This window comes from Drosophila obscura, unplaced genomic scaffold (assembly GCF_018151105.1).
Source record: "Drosophila obscura isolate BZ-5 IFL unplaced genomic scaffold, ASM1815110v1 contig_4, whole genome shotgun sequence".
In the NCBI taxonomy this organism is placed as follows: Eukaryota; Metazoa; Arthropoda; class Insecta; order Diptera; family Drosophilidae; genus Drosophila; species Drosophila obscura.
In genome coordinates, this window is record NW_024542828.1 from 2,212,422 (window position 1) to 2,233,898 (window position 21,477).

At 42.2% G+C, this 21,477-nt stretch overlaps 1 protein-coding gene across 2 annotated transcripts; it reads right to left on the bottom strand.

Annotated features, from left to right (window-relative positions):
- Window positions 1-597: 597 nt before the first annotated feature.
- On the bottom strand, window positions 598-20,180 carry LOC111068456 (mucin-5AC). Of its 2 annotated transcripts, none has more exons than XM_022357937.2 (7): window positions 20,126-20,180; window positions 17,196-17,724; window positions 11,416-12,041; window positions 6,439-6,673; window positions 5,122-5,819; window positions 4,635-4,740; window positions 598-1,409 (listed from the first exon to the last, which is right to left on the bottom strand). In XM_022357937.2, the coding sequence occupies exons 2-7, from the start codon at window positions 17,269-17,271 to the stop codon at window positions 1,120-1,122; spliced, it is 2,031 nt and encodes a 676-aa protein (XP_022213629.2). In that variant the 5' UTR covers window positions 17,272-17,724; window positions 20,126-20,180; the 3' UTR covers window positions 598-1,119. The 2 variants fall into 2 exon arrangements, with proteins under 2 accessions (XP_022213629.2, XP_022213628.2); XM_022357936.2 differs by having other exon boundaries at window positions 20,094-20,179.
- Between the last annotated feature and the right edge of the window lie 1,297 nt (window positions 20,181-21,477).

Consider the following 21,477-nt stretch of genomic DNA (forward strand, 5'->3'; position numbering starts at 1 on the left):
TTTTTTAAAAAAGTTAAGGAAGTAAATGCCGTTGCGAATTCCATTGAAGAAATTGTATTTTATTTATTTTTTATCTCACTTAATTGTAATGGCTTAAGAATTATTGCAAACACTTCATTTGATTTCAATTCAATTACCATTGCAATTTCAATTAAATTTTGCGTTTGCCTTGGCATTTTATTTCAATTTTATGATGCTTTACATCAAGTATACGCAACGTTGCAGAAAACACCATACAATTTTGTTTATTTTGTTGATTAAGTTTTTGATTTATTTTTTTTTTTTGGGTTTGGCTGCGTCTAAAATTGTAGTAAGTCTTTTATATACTAACTAGTGTGTACATTTAGTTTTTCTTTTGGCTTTCTTCGGTTATATAATTAGTTGTGTGATGAATGCATGGCCTCTTTCAACAAACCGCAGTACGAGTATAACTCGCCTATTTACACAGTTATTTATCATATATTGTTTAAGTTTTAGTCTTGAGAAATCAGAGTTTTATAATTTATCCAAATTTATACATACATATTTACAATTTATAGTTTAAGGAAACTCATCGAAATTTTAAACAAATAAACATTTTAATTTAAATTTAATTATATATCTTATTTAAGGTTAATTTTAATATAGTGGTTATGAATAAATTTCTTAAATTGTATATTTCATATTTCCTTTCTGGAGCAGTTCCTTTCATTTATATTGTTGCTTTTCCTTTTTATTTAGGTTAAATATTTATTGGGTTTTTTTTAAACTCAAATATCTTACAACCATGGCGGATTCCAATTGATAAAAAGTCAGTAAAATATTCTTAATTTTGTTATGGGTTTCACTGTGCCTGCTATTTACACAATTCTTGCAAATTTGTAATCGAAATATGCGATATGCCTTGAACCGAAACATTTGTCTTAAACATTCATTTACACTCACACGGCAAACAATTATTAATTGTATATTTATTATTATTATTATTCATGGAGCTATTTTTGTATGCATTGCAATTGGGGATGATTGGGGATGTCTGTCTTTTGTCTTTATGTTTTTTCGGGGGATAATACATCGAGTAAAATCTTAATTCATAGCCTCATTTATAGCATAAAATTCGAGGTGAGTATCACCCTGCACTCAGGTCTTGTCCTCGGCCACTTGTGTGCCGCTAATTGAGCGGCAGACCTGGCCTATGTCCGTACCCAGAGTCCGCCCACTGCTGCTCCGGAGACAGCTGATGATGGGTGTCCTGGTTGCGGTGGCTTTGTTGGCTCTCAACTGGCAGATTTCCATGGCCAGCACAAATTTAATAATCCACAAAAGTGTCAGAAGCGTTGAAACATTGCGCCAGTGCAAATAGCCCCGACATCCAATTAGCACTCTCCAGCTGACACTCCCCGACTTAATGGCCGAGGCGGAATATTCACCTGCAAAAATGTGAAATCAGAGCGGAATACAGGTGAAAAGTTGATCAGAGAGGGTACAAAATGTTGCGGCTTGCACGAACCCGCATAAGTCCCACTGCCATACACAAAAACTAATTCAATAATTATACTGGAATCCGACCAATTTACCCTTGCTGAGCCCATCAGAATCAATTTCTAGTCTCTACATTCGATTGGGCAAATAAAGTGCCCATTGTAATTAAATATTTCTACTGCAACATTGAATAGCAAACACGGGTGGGCGATTGTGTATATTTTCGAATTTTATGCATAGCTAATATTTCTGATGGGTTTTTGCGGCGTTCGCGTGAAATGCGCACAAAACCAAATATTGAAATTGTATAAACATGGCCCCGAAATGAACTGAAAGTATTAGAGCAAATAAAGCCGATTGGCACGGGTGTATGATCTGCAACCACATCGTTAGAGACCCAGACCCTCCCCCCTAATATTGATTAGGCATTGGACTATAATAAATTGGTTTTGAGTTTTTTTGAAATTTAACGATAATTCTTCAATGAATATGAACCGATTGATTGTACAAAAATGCATCAATGTGATGCTATAATCTCTATTTCTCAGGAAAGATAGTTCAAGTTCCTGAGCATACAGAGTGTCAGCCAAATCTCCACAATTATGCCAACTGATGATGCTGGTAGTTACATATTTTCCACCAGCTATTAGGACACCCCTCGAGTACACCCCAATATCAATTACCATAACCACTGTAGCGATAACAAAATCAGGCGAGTCATCGAAAAACAGGACTAAAAAATAAAAGCGAACTTCAAAAGCGTTATGCAATGCGGTGCGGTGCTCGACAAATATGTATGAAATTATTTATTTAAAATAATTAAACTTGAATAATTTTAAACGGCAACCGCACTCTGACATTGTCACTACATAGACGAAGACTACCCAGTGGCAAGGGGCTGGGGAAATAAGCAAATTAATTATGCCACATCGAGTGGAAAGAGATGCTGGGCTAGGACAGACTCGCTCTCGCTGATTTAATAAATCACAGAGAGGAGTGCAATTAAAATAAAAATCCCTGAATAAATAAATGATAATATCATTAAGTTATTAATAATCATTTGTCATGACGGCAACAGCAGCAGCAGCAGCAGCAACAATTGCACAATGCCACAACCATTTTGCCACAGAAATGACATTAAGTTTATTAACCTTTGGCTCTTGCATAAAATCCATGTATGTAAAATTTTATTAAAATATAAAAGTACATCCAGGGGCAGCAGAGCAGAGGCGCTCATTCCAGCCTGTAATTTCATTACACTCTGTATACAGCCCAACAAACACACACAGTGTACACACCCACACATATCTCTAGAGCATTGTTTTCCATTATCCAGCGGGATTTAACATGTTTTCACTCATTTGCACGGACTTAATAGGGAGAAAAAACTAGGCAGAGTGAGAAGCTCGAAGCTTTTCCTTTATCTGTGCCAATTAGTCGAATATTAAACATACATTAATTCATTGTTATAAATGATATTTGTTGTCTCCATTACAATGGAGCAATTTTGCAGGAAATTAAATTGTAAATTGAATTTTGAAAAAATGCCAACACACAATTATGGAGTGCGGGGCTTTTGTTTGCCCTTTCTGGCCTAGACACCAGCACCACTTGACACCTCCTGCTCTTCTGTCATGTCCTTTCCGTCACTCGAAAGTCTCCCACTGTGAGGGCGGCATTTTTATGGCCATTATTTGTAGCCTGACAATTGTCACCGGGTCTGGTAGGGTGGAGCATGTATCTGTCAGTTGCTCCCGGCCGAAAACGAATCCGCTCTTGTCCCTGCGTCAGGTGTCATCAGTCACCATCATTCAGCATCTGTTTTGTTGGCTTACCTCTCAGAGGTAGTGCCTCTCTGAAGAGTGGGGATTGTCAGCTTTTAAGTAGCATGCTTCAAACAGCAAACGACAGGCGTCACAAAAAATGCGAGAGGAACACATGTCAACGTTGACAGGAAAGAAAAGGAACAGGATCGGAATACAGACCAGTAACAGGAACAGAGACAGTAACAGAATCAGGAACTGTTTCAGCAATAGGACCCACAAAAGTCAGCTGAAAGAAAGCCAAAAACCGATTTAAATACAAACGGAAATTTGTGGGAGCCCAGAGACAAACTAGACCAAACAGAGAGACAAATAGAGCAGCAAACAGAGACAGCCAGACAGACTCTGTGAGAGATGGATATCCAGACAGATGGCTAACTATTTGGAGACGACATTTATAGGTCAGTCATCGCCGTCTCCATCTCCATTTCCATCTCCAACGTCATGGACATTTACCTCGGCATCACTGTCATTGTTGTCACCGTCCTTGGCTCATCGTCCAACTCCGAATGGAGGGAGGACATTGTTGTCCTACTGCTCCTGTTGCCCGGCGGACATTGAGCAAATAACGCAATTGTGGCCATTTTCAAGATAACAATAAAACTGCAACCATTTCGTTTCGTCTCGTCTCGACCCGTTGTTGTCTCGTTTCGTTTCGTTTCGCTGGGTTCGGTTTTGGTTTTGGTTTTCATTTCGTTTCGTTTCGCTGCCATTGTGTTTGCCATTGTAGGAAATTGTGTAAACAGAATAAGAACCCCTCGAAATAGCCAGCCACAGTGGTTGTGTGCCACGGAAAAGCCTCAAACCGAAATGATGCAGCATTGTTGATGATATTTTCTATATAGCAGTTGAGGGTTGGCAAACTCTTTGATGGACTCTTTTATGCACGAGGAAGGGGTTTTGATTGAAAGGCTAAGAGTAAAAGATCCATTAGAGCTATGATCAGCATTTATAATAGATATGGCTACTTGAGTCTGTAGATTTCTATACAGGGAGAAACTCGATATTGCTTCTTATTATTCATACCATGGATTAGTGGATCTTCCAATGATTATGCTTTCAATTTGCAATCTTTTTTTGGTTAGATATCATTAAGATTTCTTTAAGGCTACACCTTACCCTTTAAATCTTTTGAAATTTAAAATTTTCCATACATCTCCTTCCACTGTGCGTAAATTTCGCGAAAATCAAAAGTCAAACCAAACACAAACGCATCCGAATAAAATTCAATTAAGCTAAATGAAAACTTAATTCAATTGGCAAAGCCATACAGAAAACAGTTAAGGCAACCCCGATCCACCCCAAGCCCCACCTCCATAGATGTGGAGCCCCCATCGTATGCCCCCTTACCGTTTAGCACGTGGAGCACAATGGTGCGGGGCGCACTGTTCGAGGGGCTGCAAGTGTAGTTGCCGGAATCCAGCTTCACCACCGCCGGAATGATGAGAGAGGCCGTCTGAAAAGGCGCACGGATACGTACAGGAATATATATATATATATATATTTATTTATTATTCAGCTGTCGAGACAGTTGTCAGACAAAAGAACGAGTGCGTTTCGTGTAGCTTGGTAATGGGGGGGATGTACGGGATAGGAGGTGGGGGGTGGGGCAATATTAAAAATGATAATTTGACAAACGTTGACAATAAAAATTTAATAATGAAAATTATTTTACCTGCCACGCCTTCACGCCAATTTGCGTAATGAAAAGGCATTTAATGCGAGCCTTTTCACTCACTGGGTAGAAGAGTGGGGTGGGTGGGGTGGGTGTGAAGTATAATATGGGGCGGGAGAGTGTGGATGTGGGGGAGTGGCACAAATGTGGTAAGCCACTTACCGTTATCTGTTTAATGAAACTGCTGCTTGGCAGCATTGTTGTAGTCATCAGCGTCGTTGTTGCTGCTTCCTCGTCTGCTGCCGCTGCCGTCTCTGTGCTTGACAGCCAAGTGGTTGTTGTTGCAGTGGCTGTTGTTGTGGTATCTGCTGGGAATGCAACACCATCTTGTGTGCTGGCTGTGGATGCCAAGGTGAGCACTGAGGCTGCTGTCGTGGGTGTGGCAGGCCCAGCACCAGCCGCCAAAGATGTTGCAACATCGACTACTCCATCAGCAGCCACTGCCGGAGCCGTTGTCATTTCACTGACAGCTCCACTCCCGGCCGCGACTCCAGCCACATCATTCAGGGATATGCCATCTAATATATATGAGCGGGTTATGGTACCCGAGCCATTCGACGACTCCGATGGGGTTGCGGCTCCTGTTTCTGCCATGGTTGTTGTTGTTGTTGTCGTTTGAGCCGTGGTTGTTGTAGTGGTTGTCGTTGTCGTTGTGGTGGTTGCCACTTCCGGTGGCAGATCGATCCGTTCAATTTCCGTACGCCAACCGCGACGATTATGCAAATAGATTTGCTTCTGATTGTAAAACCAATTAATGAAAAGCGGCGGCTCCAGTGCCTGGCTAATTATGCAACGCAATTTCACTTGGCTTCCGGCCTTCACATGGCGCGTCGACTCGCCAATTAATTCGGTTTTCGGCTCTGTATTGAGAGTGGGATTGAGAGCAAAGACACATACATATACATATACAGAGATATACAGAGAGTGGTTTAGCGGAAGGACAATCACTCACAGACAGCCTCAGAGTGTGTCTCAGTTCGCAAGTGCAACGGTCATTGATTTATTGTCTCTGTCATTGAAGATTTATAGGTGAGGTCAGAGTTCTGATTTTGATTTTGGTTTCGGTTTCGGTTTCGGTATGGGCATTGTGGCGGCCAATGGGTCAATGGGATGTTTGAGCAGCGGTTTTGTTGGCGAGCACTCGCTGTTTGGTATGTATTTTACTCACTAATGTACTAATTCCAATTGGAAATTGAACAGGTAAACACTTTCCCTTGGAGGGATGGCAGAACAGTTAATAGAAGTCTTAAGGGTTAAAGCCAAGTAATACCAGTCCGAGCTTTTTGGAACGTCAAGGATCGATAGATAAATGCTTCTAGTGGCGAAAATTGCGACAGGCTCTCACTGATATAATATTTAAAAATATTTCTAGTTGTAAAACTCCACATTAAGTTGTGTTAATATGGACGGACCCCTAACAGACACTCACACAATTAACTCAACTAAGGACAGCTCTCCTCAGGCCCCAACCATACTCACCCACAATCCTTAGATGAACAATAGCACTGGCCTTGGGCTCGGTGGAGACCTGACATTCGTATGTGCCCTCATCCTTGACCTGAACATACTTGATCTGCAACGACCACCTCTCCGGATTCGGCGAGAAGACCGACTGGAACCGCTGATCCGCGATGAACGTAGTCTGATCCACCGTGAGGATGTGGCCATCCCGCATGCGCAGCCAGGAGATGGGCTTCTTCACCAGCTGTTTGACCTGCCCAATGACAACAAAAATGTACCATCAATTATCGGGCACTGATTCGAAATTTGCGTTTCAATTTTTAAAATTAATTCAATTATCCCTCTTTCAGCACACACACACGCACACACAGAGCAATTCAAACAGTAAATCCCAGCTGTCCGAGACCCCGAAGCAGGAAGTGGATGATGATGATGATGATGTTAGCAGAACTTTGCTTTGTTTGTGCCGTAACCACCTCACAGCTCTGAGACTCCTTTCACATCCACCTCCGCTGTGGGAGGGCTCTTGGGTAAACTTTAACAGGAGGGTAGGAGGTAGAAATCGGTGCTTAAGGATGGTTTTGCGGATGGGAGTATGGGTTTTGGGTTTGGGTTTGGGTCAATGGGAAGACGGTAAACAATAACGATAACAAAACGTCAATTCATTTGTGTCAATAATGGCAATAATAATTTAGTAGCCATTTGTAGGAGGAGCCTCCATTAAATGCGGTCCAATGAAGGGGAAGTCGAAGTGCCTGTCCCTGCCTACTCGCTCAAGGAAACGTGCTATAAGGATATGTCCGTACCTTACATCAATAAACATTGTCCTTGGGCAGACACATCGAGAGGTATTCTACTAATTACACTGAGGAAGTTCCAACCTGCCAGATTTGATTATGATGAACCACGACATCAGACCATTCTCTCAGTGTATCATAATCAATGGAGTGGGTGTCATTGTGGTAACTGCCCAAAAGGAAGGCGTCTGGCGAGTCGTGACAGAGGCAAATGACAGTCTTTGAACCACTGCCATCAACTACACTGTCGGTGTCAGGGCCCGGGCCCGGGCCCCGGCTCCCCAGACAATGGTCCCAGCCCCCCTCCCCAGACAAGAACTCTGACGTAGAGGACGACGACGATGGCGACTACGACAACGTCATGATTAGATACCATAATCATTTGGGTTTTATGTCCCTGTTGTTGGTCTTGTTGTTGTCGTGGCTGTCGCCATGGCAGTGGCATGGGGTACTGTCTTGCCACTCCAGGTCCCCATCCAATTGTTATTGCTGTTGGAGCACGTGCTGTCAAAAACTATCCTTTCCGAATGAATATGAACATCTCCGCTTGACTGACAAATCATCTTAACAAAAATGAGCTTCCTGTCATCATTTTCTACCGAAAATCTTCACTCATTCTTATTTTCAAGAGGACTATCGTATTTCAGCAGAGCTTTTCCCGCAATACAGTGGCACACTTAATTATTATCCCTTCAATAAGTACAATTACATATACTTTCCACGGCATTCATTGAGTCTCACTGGTTAAATTCTGTGCATCCACCAAGCTCTGGCCAGCTACGAGCATCAACAGCCAAATCGAAAAATCATTGATCGCAGCCACTGTGCACAGGACGGAGAGAGAGTTTATTAAATGTTTCCACGGCCACGGACTCTTTGGAGTCTCAGGACATTATTATCGGGGCTCAGCATCGACATTATACTCGGTATTAAGTGAAGATGCTTATCCAGTCAGAAGGCAGGCAGGCAGGCAGGCAACCAGCCAAGTCAGGAGGCTTCGAGTACGTGGCAAGTGTAAGTAAGAGACCTGCCCCAGGCGGCGCTGGCAATGCCTCTGCCTTTGTCCCTGAGGCTGACAAATATCCCTGTGTGGCACTGCCACTGGCTTTGCAGAAGGCTCCCCCACTCCTGGCCGCATCGGCCCTGGCATTAGCTAATTTAAATTTTCGCTGTTTGGCGTAGATTGTGCTTCAGTTAGCCATAAAGTGATGGCCTCTGTGGACGGCTTATCAAGATGACCGAGATGTTTGCCATTGAAATATTGTTAATTAGTTTTAGACTGCAACTCAAACTGTGTCACTTCCGTGATGTCGGAAGAACTCTTCACTGAAACTCTAGTCAAAGTCATAGTCGGAGTCGTTGTCATAGCAATAGCTATAGCTATAGCCATACCCATATCCATGGTCATATCCTTGTCTCGTTTGGTTTTATGTTCCCTCTGGTGTCGTCATCGTCATCGCCATCGCCGGCTTTGGTTTGGTTTGGTTTGAGGGCCTGTCTGCACAGCATCGTTTTCCATCACAGACGAGCAGACAACAAAGTTTGCTCATAACATTGCGAATTTTCGTCTAAACTTGTTTGCAAATAATTTCTTTTATTTTGTTGGTTCCTCAGTGCACGGTCTTCCTCTTTCTTTTCACACAACAATACACCTCAAAGTGCCTGCCTTCATATCCTTAGCAAAAACAGAACAACAACAAAAACTGAAAAAAAAACTTTTCGCTGACTTTGCCGAAAAAAAAGGAAAGGAAAGCAAAGAAAAGAAAAGAAAAGACTGAATGACAGAGGGTTCTGAGAGATGGAGCTGGAGATGGTTGCGTCGATTCTGGGTAAAAATATTCAAGTGCTCGCAGGCAAAGAATTTTTTGGGGTTTCCTTCGCTTTTATTTTCTGTATCGTCTCGAATCGTTATTTTTTGGGCGGCTCCTCTTTGTGACGCCCACGGTCCCAAAATGTATTATTAATTGATTAGGTTTAAGCAGATTTGAAGATTATTTCGGGTATATAAATACATATAGCGTAGAAGCGCACGATGCCGATATGCCAGCAGCCAAAAAGCGACTGAGTTTCGAATGTGGGTGAGTGAGTGTGTATGTGGGCGTATTCAAATTATCTGATAAATATTTTATAGTAGATTGTTTTTTGCGGGGAGGTTTGGAAGTGCGGAGAGCTCAGCGCTGAGGGGGAGTTGCAGAGCAATGGGGAATTTGATTTTATACAAGATTTATTTTGTATTTATTTCTTTGTGCATATTTGTAGTTGAGAATCGAATGAGTTTTCGGGGCTTCGAAAAAACTGTGGCTAATACACAGGTAGCGTGCATACAAAATTGGGGAGAATGGTGTGATGAAAAGAAAAGTAGAGCAAAAGCTGAAAATTTATTAAGATGAAACCTTAAAAATATCCAATAACCTTTTCCATGACCTCCTCTGCCCTTATGTACTCGTATTTTAGACAACCAAATATTAATATTTAGTCATTTTGACTTTGTATTTCTTCAACAATATTTAATATCAAACCATTTCCCTTTATTATGCCACAATGCCACAATTATTGAACCAATATCACTTTTCCATTTTCCAAAAGCCAGACAAATAAATATTTCAAATGAATGAGGCGAAAAAAGAAATCGAAAAAATACTTTTGATAAATGTGTTTGACTTCAAAGGTGTGCAAATAAAACCTTTTTGTGCCTGCCACTCCCCTGCAGAGTTGCATCTTTTAATTAACTAAACTGAGCCGAGCGCCTCCCACCCCTACTCCCCGCTGCTTGTCCTTTACACTTGAGTTCATTTGAATAAGCATCAGCTGAAAGTATCCCCAGTTTTGTGTGTTGAGCATCTGCAGTTGTCAGCTAGATGGAATATTTATTTCTTCAACTTTAAGTTCTGCAAACAGACATTTGCCAGTAATTTCCTGGCCAAACAGTTACCAGCAGTAGCAGTAGCAGCAGCAGCAGCAGCAGCAGCAGCAGCGGCAGTGTGGCAGTGGCAGTGTGGCAGTGGCACCCAGCAGCGCCAATTATAATTTGCAATGTGAGACGCGGATATGCGGATGCAGCTGTGGATGCAACTGCGGATGTGCATGCGGATCTGAATCAAGCAGGCACAACGCCAAGGAGCGAGTGAGTAACTAAGTTATTAGCGGATGCCAGAGCAGCTCCCTCGAACTCCCCACTGCTGCTCCCTCTGCCGATTTGTGCGTACATAAACACTTATATATTTCAGATACATACATACTCGTACATGAACGTATACACGAGTAGTGCCAACTATTTGGGTCATCGTTTTTGAGCAACTTCAAACAAAAACAACAAAAGAAAATAGCTTGAGACGCCAAAGCTTCAGATACCCTTTCTGAGCCATTGCTACTAATAGCCATATATCGTTTCTGATTTAAAAACTTTTTTCGACCGAATAATATATGTATACTAATAGCATACATATATCCAGATACCTTTGATGTTGTTTCTGATCAAAAATATATCGGTATATATGTATTAATTCCTTCCCAATTTTCAAAGCTCTATTCAGTAACATATAATCCCCTTTTCAGGGTATAATATGTCTTCCGCTGCCTCTGCCACTTGAACTGCTTGTGTATGCCCTTTGGCCAGGGCGTGGCAGCAGCATCCACATCGGCATCGGCATCAGCATCCACATCGGCAATTTCCGGTTTTGTTTTCCCTCAGTTCCGACAGCGGACAGCGTAAATTAGTTCAAAGCGCTAAAAAGTTGGAGCCCGGCGGAATGAGAAAAAATTCAAAACGGAAGTCGGGCCAATCGATGGCACATAGTTGGTCGCCCCCACCCTCAGTCGCGATCCCTATACCAATTTCCACCCCAACCCCGAGGCCTGATTGGGCAAAGGCAGAGCAGGTCCTGTATAGTCAGCTGCTTATTATGAATTATCAATGATTAATAAAAAATGTTTAGCAAATATTTTTGCAGCGAGCAATTCGCAGCTAAATAAACAGAGGAGAAAAGAGTTTTCCTTGGGCAGGTTGATTGAATTTTGAGTGAAGTTCGTGCCCGACTCTACCTTTGTTGATTTCCCCCTAGAAATTTGTGAGCCATTGATTGGGCCCTTGCTCGTGCTATCAGACCCGTCGCTCGCTGCTGGCTTCTCATTTCAAAGCCGAAACCCAATCAGTTGTGAAATCTAATTGAAGGGAATGGGATCATGCAAGGGAACTTACGTTGCAGGGCAGATAGGCATGGGTCCCGGCCTGGCTAATTATTGTCTGGTAATCATCTATTGTTGGTGGCGGCCTCAGCGTGGTTGTTGCCACTGGCCTGCGTGTTGTTCTCCTCGTTGTTGTCGTCGTTGTTGTCGATGTCGTTGTTGCTGGCTCTGTTGTTGCGGTGGCAGATGCATTCGCAGAAATTCCTGCTGCTGTGGCATACATGGATGTGGCATTGTTGTCTCCGTGCGTGATTCTATAATTGTGCTCCGGCAATTGCTGCTGCTGGATGTTCCGATTGCTCATAATAAGATTCGCCTCCAGGGCAGCGGTCACAGTGGCCATTGTGGCTGCGGCTACGGCTGCGGCTGCGGCTGGAGCTTGCTTCAATCCATTGTTGCTAATGTTATTAATGATGACATCGTTGGCGGCAGGAGGAGCTGCATCCAAAGCTGCAGCTATTGTGTTCCCAATTGCTGTTGGGCTCCCATTTGCCTGGGTCATTTGCGTCGTCGCCGAAATTAATGCCGGCGATGCCTTAGCTGTCGCCTCGCGCTTTGATTGAGTTCTTTGAAATGTGTGGCCATTTATTTCGCTGCTCTTTACTATTGATGTTGGCTCAGGCCCCTCCCCGCTGGCCGCTGAAAGATACACAAAAAAAAGGAGAATAAATAGATTGTGAGTGCAAATTAATGACTTAGTGTTTTGTTTAAGGTCTCCTCTCTGGAGGGCCTAGATATATTTCAAATGCCTTGATCCCCATTTATCTGGAGTGCTGGCCAACAACAATTAAAACGATTTACGGCCTTTGAGTATTTCTGTTCAATAAATTAATCTTCATTGTGGGCCTGCTCCCGCACAAAAGTCTATAGTCTTTAAGTCAAGTCCTTGGGTGCGGTATTGACAAATTAAACGAAATTAATTAGCTAATTACGATCTGGTACTTGTATTGATTGGGGAATCAGACGGCAAACAATAGAGTCCTTTCGTCCTTGCATAGCCAAACATCAAGTTATACTCGGAAGCTGTTAATTGGAGGATTACAGTCGGTGATTGGTATCCTAGCCACCCCCCGACTAACCAGAGTGCTCACGGATACCGAAAGGTATGCCCTGCCAGATGGCGGGCCAATACTTCGCTTGAAATTGCAATAAAATATATATACTCGCATGAGAATTGGCCATAATTTATGCACCTATGACACTTGTTAGCCTTGAAACCGAATCGAGAGCTCTTTGGTCGCAGCCCCGGATGCAGCTCGAGCTGTGCACTCCCCATACACATGCAGCACGTAAATTTGCCAAATTGGCGCCATAAATTTAACCAGAAAACTTTTCCAAAAGTCAAAGATAGAGAGAGAGGGAGCGGAAAAGGGGACCATTTTTGGCAGCCTGCAGATAAGAAAGTCAAGCAAAGGTTCTGGCAATGCTTTTCTTGAAATTTAATTAAAATTGAGTGCAATTTTTGATTTTCCGAGCAAATAAATGGCACAAGCGGCGGATGCGTAACTTTCTCTAAATCAATTAAACAAAAAGGATCGGAGTAGAAGGAGAGAGTGAAAGAACAGTGAGAGAATGTACTCTCCAATAATAATGGGATAGAGGGAATATTTAGTTAAATTGTATTAAATATTTTTTGCAAAGGAATTATACACCCGGCGTATGCGCAACTTTCGCTTAATCAACTAATGAACAGCGATCACAAGGACCTGCAGGGCAATGTAGGGAAAAGGAGAGTGCAAGGGAAGGTGCTCTTCATTAGCCTGTGAGCCATGATGGCAAAGGGAGCGAATCCTAATCAAGTTGAGCATTTTGTTGTGCTGAAAGTAAATGCAAAACTCGGAAAGCCTCCTTTAACGAGCCCCAACCAAGTCGTGCGTATGTCTATGGCGGGGGTGCTCTTTCTCTCTCTCCCTCTCTATCTGTCTGTCAGTCTGCAATTCTGTGAGTGTTTTTGTAGCTGTGTGTGCTCAAGTGTGCTCAAGTGTGTGTGTGTTATCATGTTTTATGTTTATGCTTCGTGTACGTGCAATAAAGATAAAGCGATTCCATATAAAAAACTTTTTAATTGCCTGCACTAATGATGCACTGCAGCCAACTTGATTATAATAAAGTTGCGAAAATTCCATTTCCCTTCGAGGACAGTGGCGCAAGTACAAGACAGCTAAGAGCGAAAACTCTAGTTGTACTTGAAGCTTAGAGTTTGCTTGAATGCAATTAAATGTGACAAGTAGCATGTGATTAAATTAAATCATTTTAAAGGACACTTTGACACAATTTTTAATTTCATTTGAAACATTTTTAAGCATATGGTTTTTGCATAATTAAATAGTTATAACTGGGACATACAAAAATAAAAATAAGTTACATTCATTAGGGAAAACTTTTATCTTAAATTAATCCAATTTGGATCCACTTCAGCCATCTCTCGGCCACTGTTTTCGGTATATTTTCATCTCCTAATCAACGGTAGTCATCCCACTGTCCAGGACTTCAACTCATTTGCCCGCAAAACACATATAAAAACCAACAGCTGTCGACACCAAGTACAAGGCAGCGCAAAAGGGCCAGAGACAGAGGGCGGAACAGTGGGATGTTTAGAAGGGGGCGTGTCAGCCAGCGATGAAACAAATCAAAACAGCGTAAAAAAGTGCAATAAAACAGGAGGATTACTTGGGGTAAAGACCCTGGGACAGGGTGCGAGCCGACGGAAAATGAAAACAAAATAATAAACTGAAATTATTAAGAAAAAAAATTATCATTTAGGACAGCGGCAGCCAGAGTAAGCAGAGAGAAGAGTAAACGACACTTGGGGGCGCCTCATACAAATTTGCTTAATCTTTGTGCGCGAAAAAGAGAGAGGAAAACGAAACAAACTAAAAAGTTGTAAAATTACACACGAACACAGCCAGACCACTGTAAAAACAAATTGTGCGCAAAGTAAAAAATAAAATCAAAATAAAAATGTAGGGCTGAATTCCAGGAAGACATTCCAGATACTCTTACATATCCGGGACTATTTTAGCTGCTACATTATACAGATAGAGCAATTTCATTCTGTTTAAGAATATATCTACTCCATAAGGTCAGAGATGCAACTATTTCCACAATTTTAGTATCTGCTTCAAATCATATTATATATAATAAATGTTGAGAGAGCATACAGTGTACAGTGTGTGCAAGAGAGAGGCAAATCAAGTCGAGCACTTGACGGAGGATGGAGAAAACTTGCGTAATGAGCCTCGACGGCGAGCAACTGGGGAAAATAGAGGGGGAAACTCACACATAAAATGAGCCTCATCATGCAGAATTTCATTGACTCGACTGGGGCCGAAGAGAAGCGTGGGCAAAAGCAACCGAGCAACTTGAGAAGCAGCTCTGTGCCTTTCTCCTTCTCTCCACCAAAATTAACCGAGCAGCCCGGTTGAAGTCCCGCGGGCATTTTTAGGCGAAAGTGTTTTAATCAAACGCCTCTCTACACTGGTCCGAGGACCATAGTTCCTCTGCCTCCACCATTGTTGTTCTTGAGTACTTGGTTGTTATTGTTAAGGATTTGTTATTGTTAGGTTTACAACAATCAACAAAAATAACAGCAGGAATCACAAGAGCTATGCGAAAAATGGCAGCTGAAAAGTAGAAATGTTCCACAAAATTATGGTTTTTAATTGGAAGGAGCACCACACCCTCGTTACAACTGGGTGGGGGCCTTTCTTTCAGTGTATTCTCCCAGCAGGAGGGCTTTGAATGATGTCTCTCTGAGGTCCGTGCCGGGCTCTGACTACATTTCGACACTTTTCCTAATTATGATGGGCATGTTGCCGAGATGATGAGCCTAATGCTGATGATGATGATGGAAATTGGCTTAACCCCAAGGCACCACATCCCGGTACGGCCATAATCTCTCCTCGACACTTCTATGGGAGACCACTCCACACCGCACTCGACACGATGCGGACACGACAGGACACTCTCATCAAAATGCCGGCCTAGTTTCGTGGCAGCCCTCTAGCGAGAGGACGGAGGAAGCCCACAACCAGAACCGGGACGTAACTTTGTGTAATAATTGTTGTTAAGCGTTTAAGTCGGGGCGTGCCACTTTGGCGGCTAACCGAAAGGCATCTCGTGGGAGTATAACCCGAGACTTGAGCAACTTATCGCTACCGCAAGGCTAGCCGGCCAAAAAGCCAACAAAATACCAATAAAGGAGCCCAAGAGAGGGGTTGAAAATGGGGAAAAAGAGGGCTAGAATAAGTGAGCAAAAGAGAGGGTCTACTTGAGTCTGAAAGGGGCGAATAGTAGGCACAGCATAAGTGAGTGCGAAACCCGGTCTGCGGTTGATCTAGGTACAGTCTTTCGGGCCTGGGTTCTCGAGGGTATGGTATGGGCCTGCTCTCCAGACTTGCTTCACTTTTTGTTACAGTCCCTCAATGATGCTCAACTGACCAGCGGAATTTGATGAAATAAAAGTAAAAGTTTTTAACTTTTTTTTCGCTCTTTCTCTCTTGTTATTCTGATTGTTGTTATTTCTCGTTCAATTGCCGGAATCTCCCCAAGCGTTTGGGCCATCACTTTCATGGCCAAACGAATCGAACAACCAAAATAGGGTTAGAGGGCCATCAATAGAGGATACGGGAGCTCGGGGATAATCAAAGTTTCAAGCTTTTAACGCAATTTAAAGCATCCACATCCACAGCCACACCCATCATCGCTCACCCGTCGTTCGGCCTTGCCCTGCAGTTTTTCCACTGCACTCGAACTTTTTCTATTGCATACAAAAAGCGGGTGCGGGGGCGGAAACCGTTTGATCGAGTTTGGTTCATTGATGAAAATGTCGAGAGTCACTTTCGTTATGCTTTCAACCTCCTGTACTTTTAGTTTAGCAATTTTTGCCTTTTCATGTTGCCATTTTGATTTTAATTACCTTTCTCTCTGTCCCGTTGCGCTTTCTCTCTTTCTGTGCTTTTTGTTTGCTTAACATTGCAGCTCAAGGACCCCCTCAAGGGGCGTGTCCTTATTTTTAATTGTGCAAGGTACAAATTGTTAATAATTTGGATGATATTTTTTAAACCATTGAAAGGGAATGAGTTTTATGGGATTGTCTATGAATGGTTTGCACTTCAGTGAATTTATTATTCTTCTTGGGGCTCAGAATATTTATTTATCTATGTACCCGACTGAGTCTTCACATAACTCAGCTTAGTTTCAGAGAATTAAAAGCAATCTCAAATCGTTTAAATAGTCCCTCTTCTAAAAGAAAATTAATATACTGTTTCGGAAAATTAAACCTCGAAGAGGAGAACCTCGAGGAGATTAAAGCTTATTTCGCATATTTTTTTCAGAAATTTCCCCACACCATTTTATATGAGAATTTTGCTGCTCTTATTTGACTTCAACCAGAAACAGCTTACATTCTTCCACCCATAACTTCGGCACACAAATTCCCACATAATTTAGATTGACCCCCAGACAAACCAAGCAAAAAAGCCCTAACAATGCCTAATACCCATGTCCTGCCCGAGCTCCCGTTCAGCAACACACAGTGCCTGCTGAAATATGCACAAAGGCCGAAGATACGAGTACACACGTACACACGCCAGCAAATGCTTTAAATTCACCCGCAAAATGCTTTTAAGATTCGCATATCAAATTGTTTCTACAGAAAAACATGAGAAAACGATTCACACAGAGAAGGCACAGAAATGTGCCGGAGAAAGTGAGCGAAAGAGAGCGAGAGAAAGTAATTTAATATGCGACAAATGTATCGTGAGAAATAATTTCATATTTGACGGAGCTTACCCGGCAAACAGACGAGCATCGCCATAGCCATCCCCAGGACGAGGATCAGGCCCCGGCGCATCGTGGCCAACTCCATTAAAATGCCAAGCAAATTGATAATCCTTGCTCCGTGACGCGCTGTGTCTGGGAACGCTCTACGTTCCGCGTGCTGCGTTCCGCGATTCGCGACTTGCGATTCTCGTTTTCTTGGTCCGTAGCTGGTTGTAGTCGAGGAGTAGTGGTTGCGATTTGTGTCTCCTTGGCCAGCTAAATACGCTTTAACTGGGTCACATCGGCTGTCTGGCTGCTCTGGAGCTGAAGCTGAAGCTGTCGCTGAAGCCTGTGCAAATTTATCCTCCGCATGGGGCTCTCGGGCCCCGGCAATGTTCGTTATCGTTGTGGCTGCTGCTAATACTGCTTATATGCCTTGACACGAGCTGCAGCGATATCTTCTTCTCCCACTGGGTTCTTTGGCGCGCAAAATCGCATGGTTAACATATTTTCAAATTGCGCTTGCACGCGGTAAGCTTTCAGGGATAATCTAACACAACTGAAAGCAAAAAAAGTGCTAGAGACCTTCCTCAACAACGTGGCCACTTTTAAATATTCTACCACAAAGCGTCCTCCGAGCTGGGGTCATGTTCTAGGTTCTGTCTTCTAACGTTTTCAGGGTCCTAAGCCCCGTGTCCCAGTTTATGACCAACGTTTCTGTGCCGCGTCCTGTTTTGATATGTTTGTGTAAGTTTTCGCTTGGCTGGGGCTATGTGGGCGCACTCTTGGCATTTGTTGCCCAACCATTGTGTTCCCACCTATGGAAATTCCTTTGGAAAACCACCAAAGATAAATACCCCCAAAAGTGGGAAATGGGAATTAGTTTGGGAGTGGATTGAATAAATCAATCCTTTATGTACGTACTAAGTTTACATAGGAAAATGATAATTCTCGGTCACAGAGCGGAATCCTGAATCGAAGAATTATTGAAAGATGTCTTCTAGACACTATGATTTGAGTCTAAGTGAGATATCATTGTTTATTCCGAGTCCTGTATGAACCCACACCGGGAATCTATATCCTTGCGAAGGTTCCCTCCTAACGCGGCGGTGATTTCAAAGCGAAAAGGTTTCCCAGAACCAGCATATGTGTCGTTGTATAAGCTTATGGTCGGGCATTCCATTTGGCCAAATGCTGCTGCCGCTTGCCTGGTTTCCTTTTTGTTGTGGCTGCTTGTGTTACCTCATCTTTCTTTTACGCCCCAGACTATTTGGCATTAACGAAATTTATTTATGCGGGTGTTTAGTGGGGCGTAAAAGGAGTACATATGGCCAAACAGCCAGCCAGTCGGGCATCCACATCCAGGCAGCCGGGCCAACACGCCCACCGAGTCAACTTACAAATGCAGGACACGCGCTGGATGAATTGAAAGGATTCTCCATGGCCAGCAAGGTATACGTATGTATTGGTATGGGTAGGTCGGGGCCTCTGCCACGTCTGTCTGGGAATAATGATTTAAATGCTGTTTTGTCTCAGCCAACAGATGGGCTCTGAGTGCGAGTCTACAGAAGTCTAGGAGTCTCAGTCTCAGTCTCAGTCGGAGCTGGAGCTGGCGCTTGAGAAATGCCAGCACCATACATAAGTAATGGCCGTGGAGTAGTAGGTGGCCCAATGATGCGTTAACTCAAATGTTAAACAAATGTAATGTTCCGGACGAATGAGTTGTATGCATTAAGGGGAAGTGATTGGGGAAGGAGGGAAATGGTAAGGGAAAAGGGAAAAGGAAAACGGAGTTGGACCTTGAGCAGCTCCGGTTGCCTTGGATAACACAAATAATATTAAATTGATTGCACAAACAAAACAGCAGCGGAAGTGTGAATGATTTAACACAATTCCTATTTCTGCTCCCGTTTCGGCTCCCACGCTCTGGAAGAAGACTCCTAACTGCTATCCGTCCTCTGTCAGACTTTGGTCTTGGTCTTGGTTTTTGCCATCTGCTTTTTGAACACTGGAGCCCTGCCTCGGTGGCGCGGAAAGGCGATATTTTTCTGTCTTGTAATTTAGTTTACTGCAATTGCTATTCAATTTCGCAACTATGGCAGCAATTTGATATTACTATTATCATTATATATTATTATGTTGATATTGTTATCGTTCAAGGGTACATAAAGCATGTCTTTTATTAGCGATGGTTCAAGAGTGATGTTTCTTGATGGATTTGCAAGATAAATTATTTGTTAAGCATTCATATTTATTGGCTTGTGGTCTGATCGTTTTTTCATTAGAAAGCTAATGAGCTTTTCATTAAAAGTTAAAGGAGAACTTATTAATTTTGATCAGAAATTATTTGGCATAAATATTTCTAAATATAATATTATATTATATTTATTTTATATTTATATTATATTTTATATTTATTTTTACTATAAGTTGGTTTTAATCGATTTATTATTTAATATTTTTTATAGTTAATTAAAGTTTGATTTAAATATCCTTTATTTTTCAATCTTATGTGTGATCAAATAATATGTTTTCATCTCATGATACCGATTACTAAATTAAAGCCCACTGAAATGTTTGTTAAACTGTTTTGCGGATTAATTTATTATTATTAATGGGCTATTCCGACTATAGAAATAAAAATAATAACATAATATTGTAGACCGTTTGTTTTATCTCAGTTTACTTTAGTTTTTGGTTGCACAGAAATTATTTTAATTTAATTTGTCTTTCACTTTTAAGTGGCTGTACATTTTTAATATTTGTTTCAAACTCAAATAAATATCTATAATTATAGTTATGTTTTTCTTTAAAGTGCACCAGTATATTATTGTTAACCAAGTTTTAAATTAAAGCACAATCACAAAGAAATTTCAACAAATTTGAACTCTGAACCATTATTATTGTTAGTTGTATTTGTTTGTTAACCATTTCAGTTTCTATCTTTGAATTTTGTTAACCGTTTCGTTTTTTTTTAAGTTACTGAGCGAGGAACGCACCACGCTTGGCACCGGCTAAAAGGAAACTAAGCCAACTGACGACACCTTAACATGGTCCAGCGAATCGTGAGCCGAACTTGCTTCGCTTGTGCTTCGTCGCGTATACGCAATATTTGATTTTGCATCTGCAACAGCCTCATGTTAAGCGGTAACAGAGAAAGAGAAAAACTGTTACTCAGAGCAAGAGAGCACGACTGTTAAACAACATTTAGTGTTAACTTTGTTAGCCCGGTTAACAGAACAAATGCAATTACAAGCCTAAATTGTTCTATTGTTAATAAAAATGCTTTATGCATTCAGCATTCAGCATTCAGTTATGCAAATTGCTCATTTGGAATTTTGATTTGAAAATGCATTAAATCAGGGAAATACTCGTACCAATAGAATAAGATCCCCCATCAAGACTTTTATTATCATTCGAATGGCATCAATTAAAACCCTTAATAGGGGGAGATGTTTGGATGGTGGAGAGACGATTACGAGCAGCTTAACAGTGCGATAACATAATTTCTCATTAACGTCGAAGAAAGGGCACTCCTTCACACAATGCTGGACAAAAAAAGGAGCCCGAGCCAAAAAAAAGGAATGCGCTTGACAGGAATACGAAGGAAAGTGGGCCAACAGAGAAAACCGCATTGAGAGCGCGTCTTGGCCGGATATGCAATGGCAAAGTGCAAACCCACAAGAATAACCCAGAGCAAGAATGTCGCGGAAAAGCACAGAGGAGCATCAGTGGGGAGCAGCAGTGGGGAATGCTGGTAAGAAAACAAAAGGCCAAATTATAATGCAGACGAACAGGCTATAGATGTCGCCGCGTCTGGCAGGAATAGTGGGAAATGCTGGCGAAAAGCTGGGGTAGCTGGGTGGCAAGACAACGTGCATTAGAAAGAAAAAGCGGAAGCTTTTGCATAAAATTCAATTTGTCGTGTGCAGCAGCCATGAATATGCCGAACTCCGGCTTTAAAGCTGGTGCCGGATGATGGTGCTTGGCCGGGGCACACTCCCTCCGGTAGTCCTCATCGCTCTTCCCTCCTCATCGTAACATATGCGCGAAATTACTTACGTTGTGCTGTCACTGACAGTTTCGGCTTTGGAGCCGCCCATACCAGTCCCAGTCCCAGTCCCAATGCCAGCTACCACCCCCACAAAAGGCTTGTAAAACAATGGCTGTAGTACGTATATATGCACAAGACACATTCACTTTTTAATATAGTCCCACACACTCTCATATGCACTCACCACATACACTCGCATGCAACCATTTTTATTGTTTATGCAGTTAAACAATTGAACAATCCATTGCCAGACACAAT

What these genes read in the sequence shown, in the direction of transcription:
- LOC111068456 (XM_022357937.2), bottom strand. Translation starts at nt 17,271, where the DNA reads ATGGAGTTGGCCACGATGCGCCGGGGCCTGATCCTCGTCCTGGGGATG. An exon ending in TGTTCATCTAAGGATTGTGG is followed by an intron (nt 5,820 to 6,438) that starts GTGAGTATGGTT and finishes CTCTCAATACAG; the next exon opens with AGCCGAAAACCGAATTAATT. An exon ending in TGTGCTCCACGTGCTAAACG is followed by an intron (nt 1,410 to 4,634) that starts GTAAGGGGGCAT and finishes ACATTTTTGCAG; the next exon opens with GTGAATATTCCGCCTCGGCC.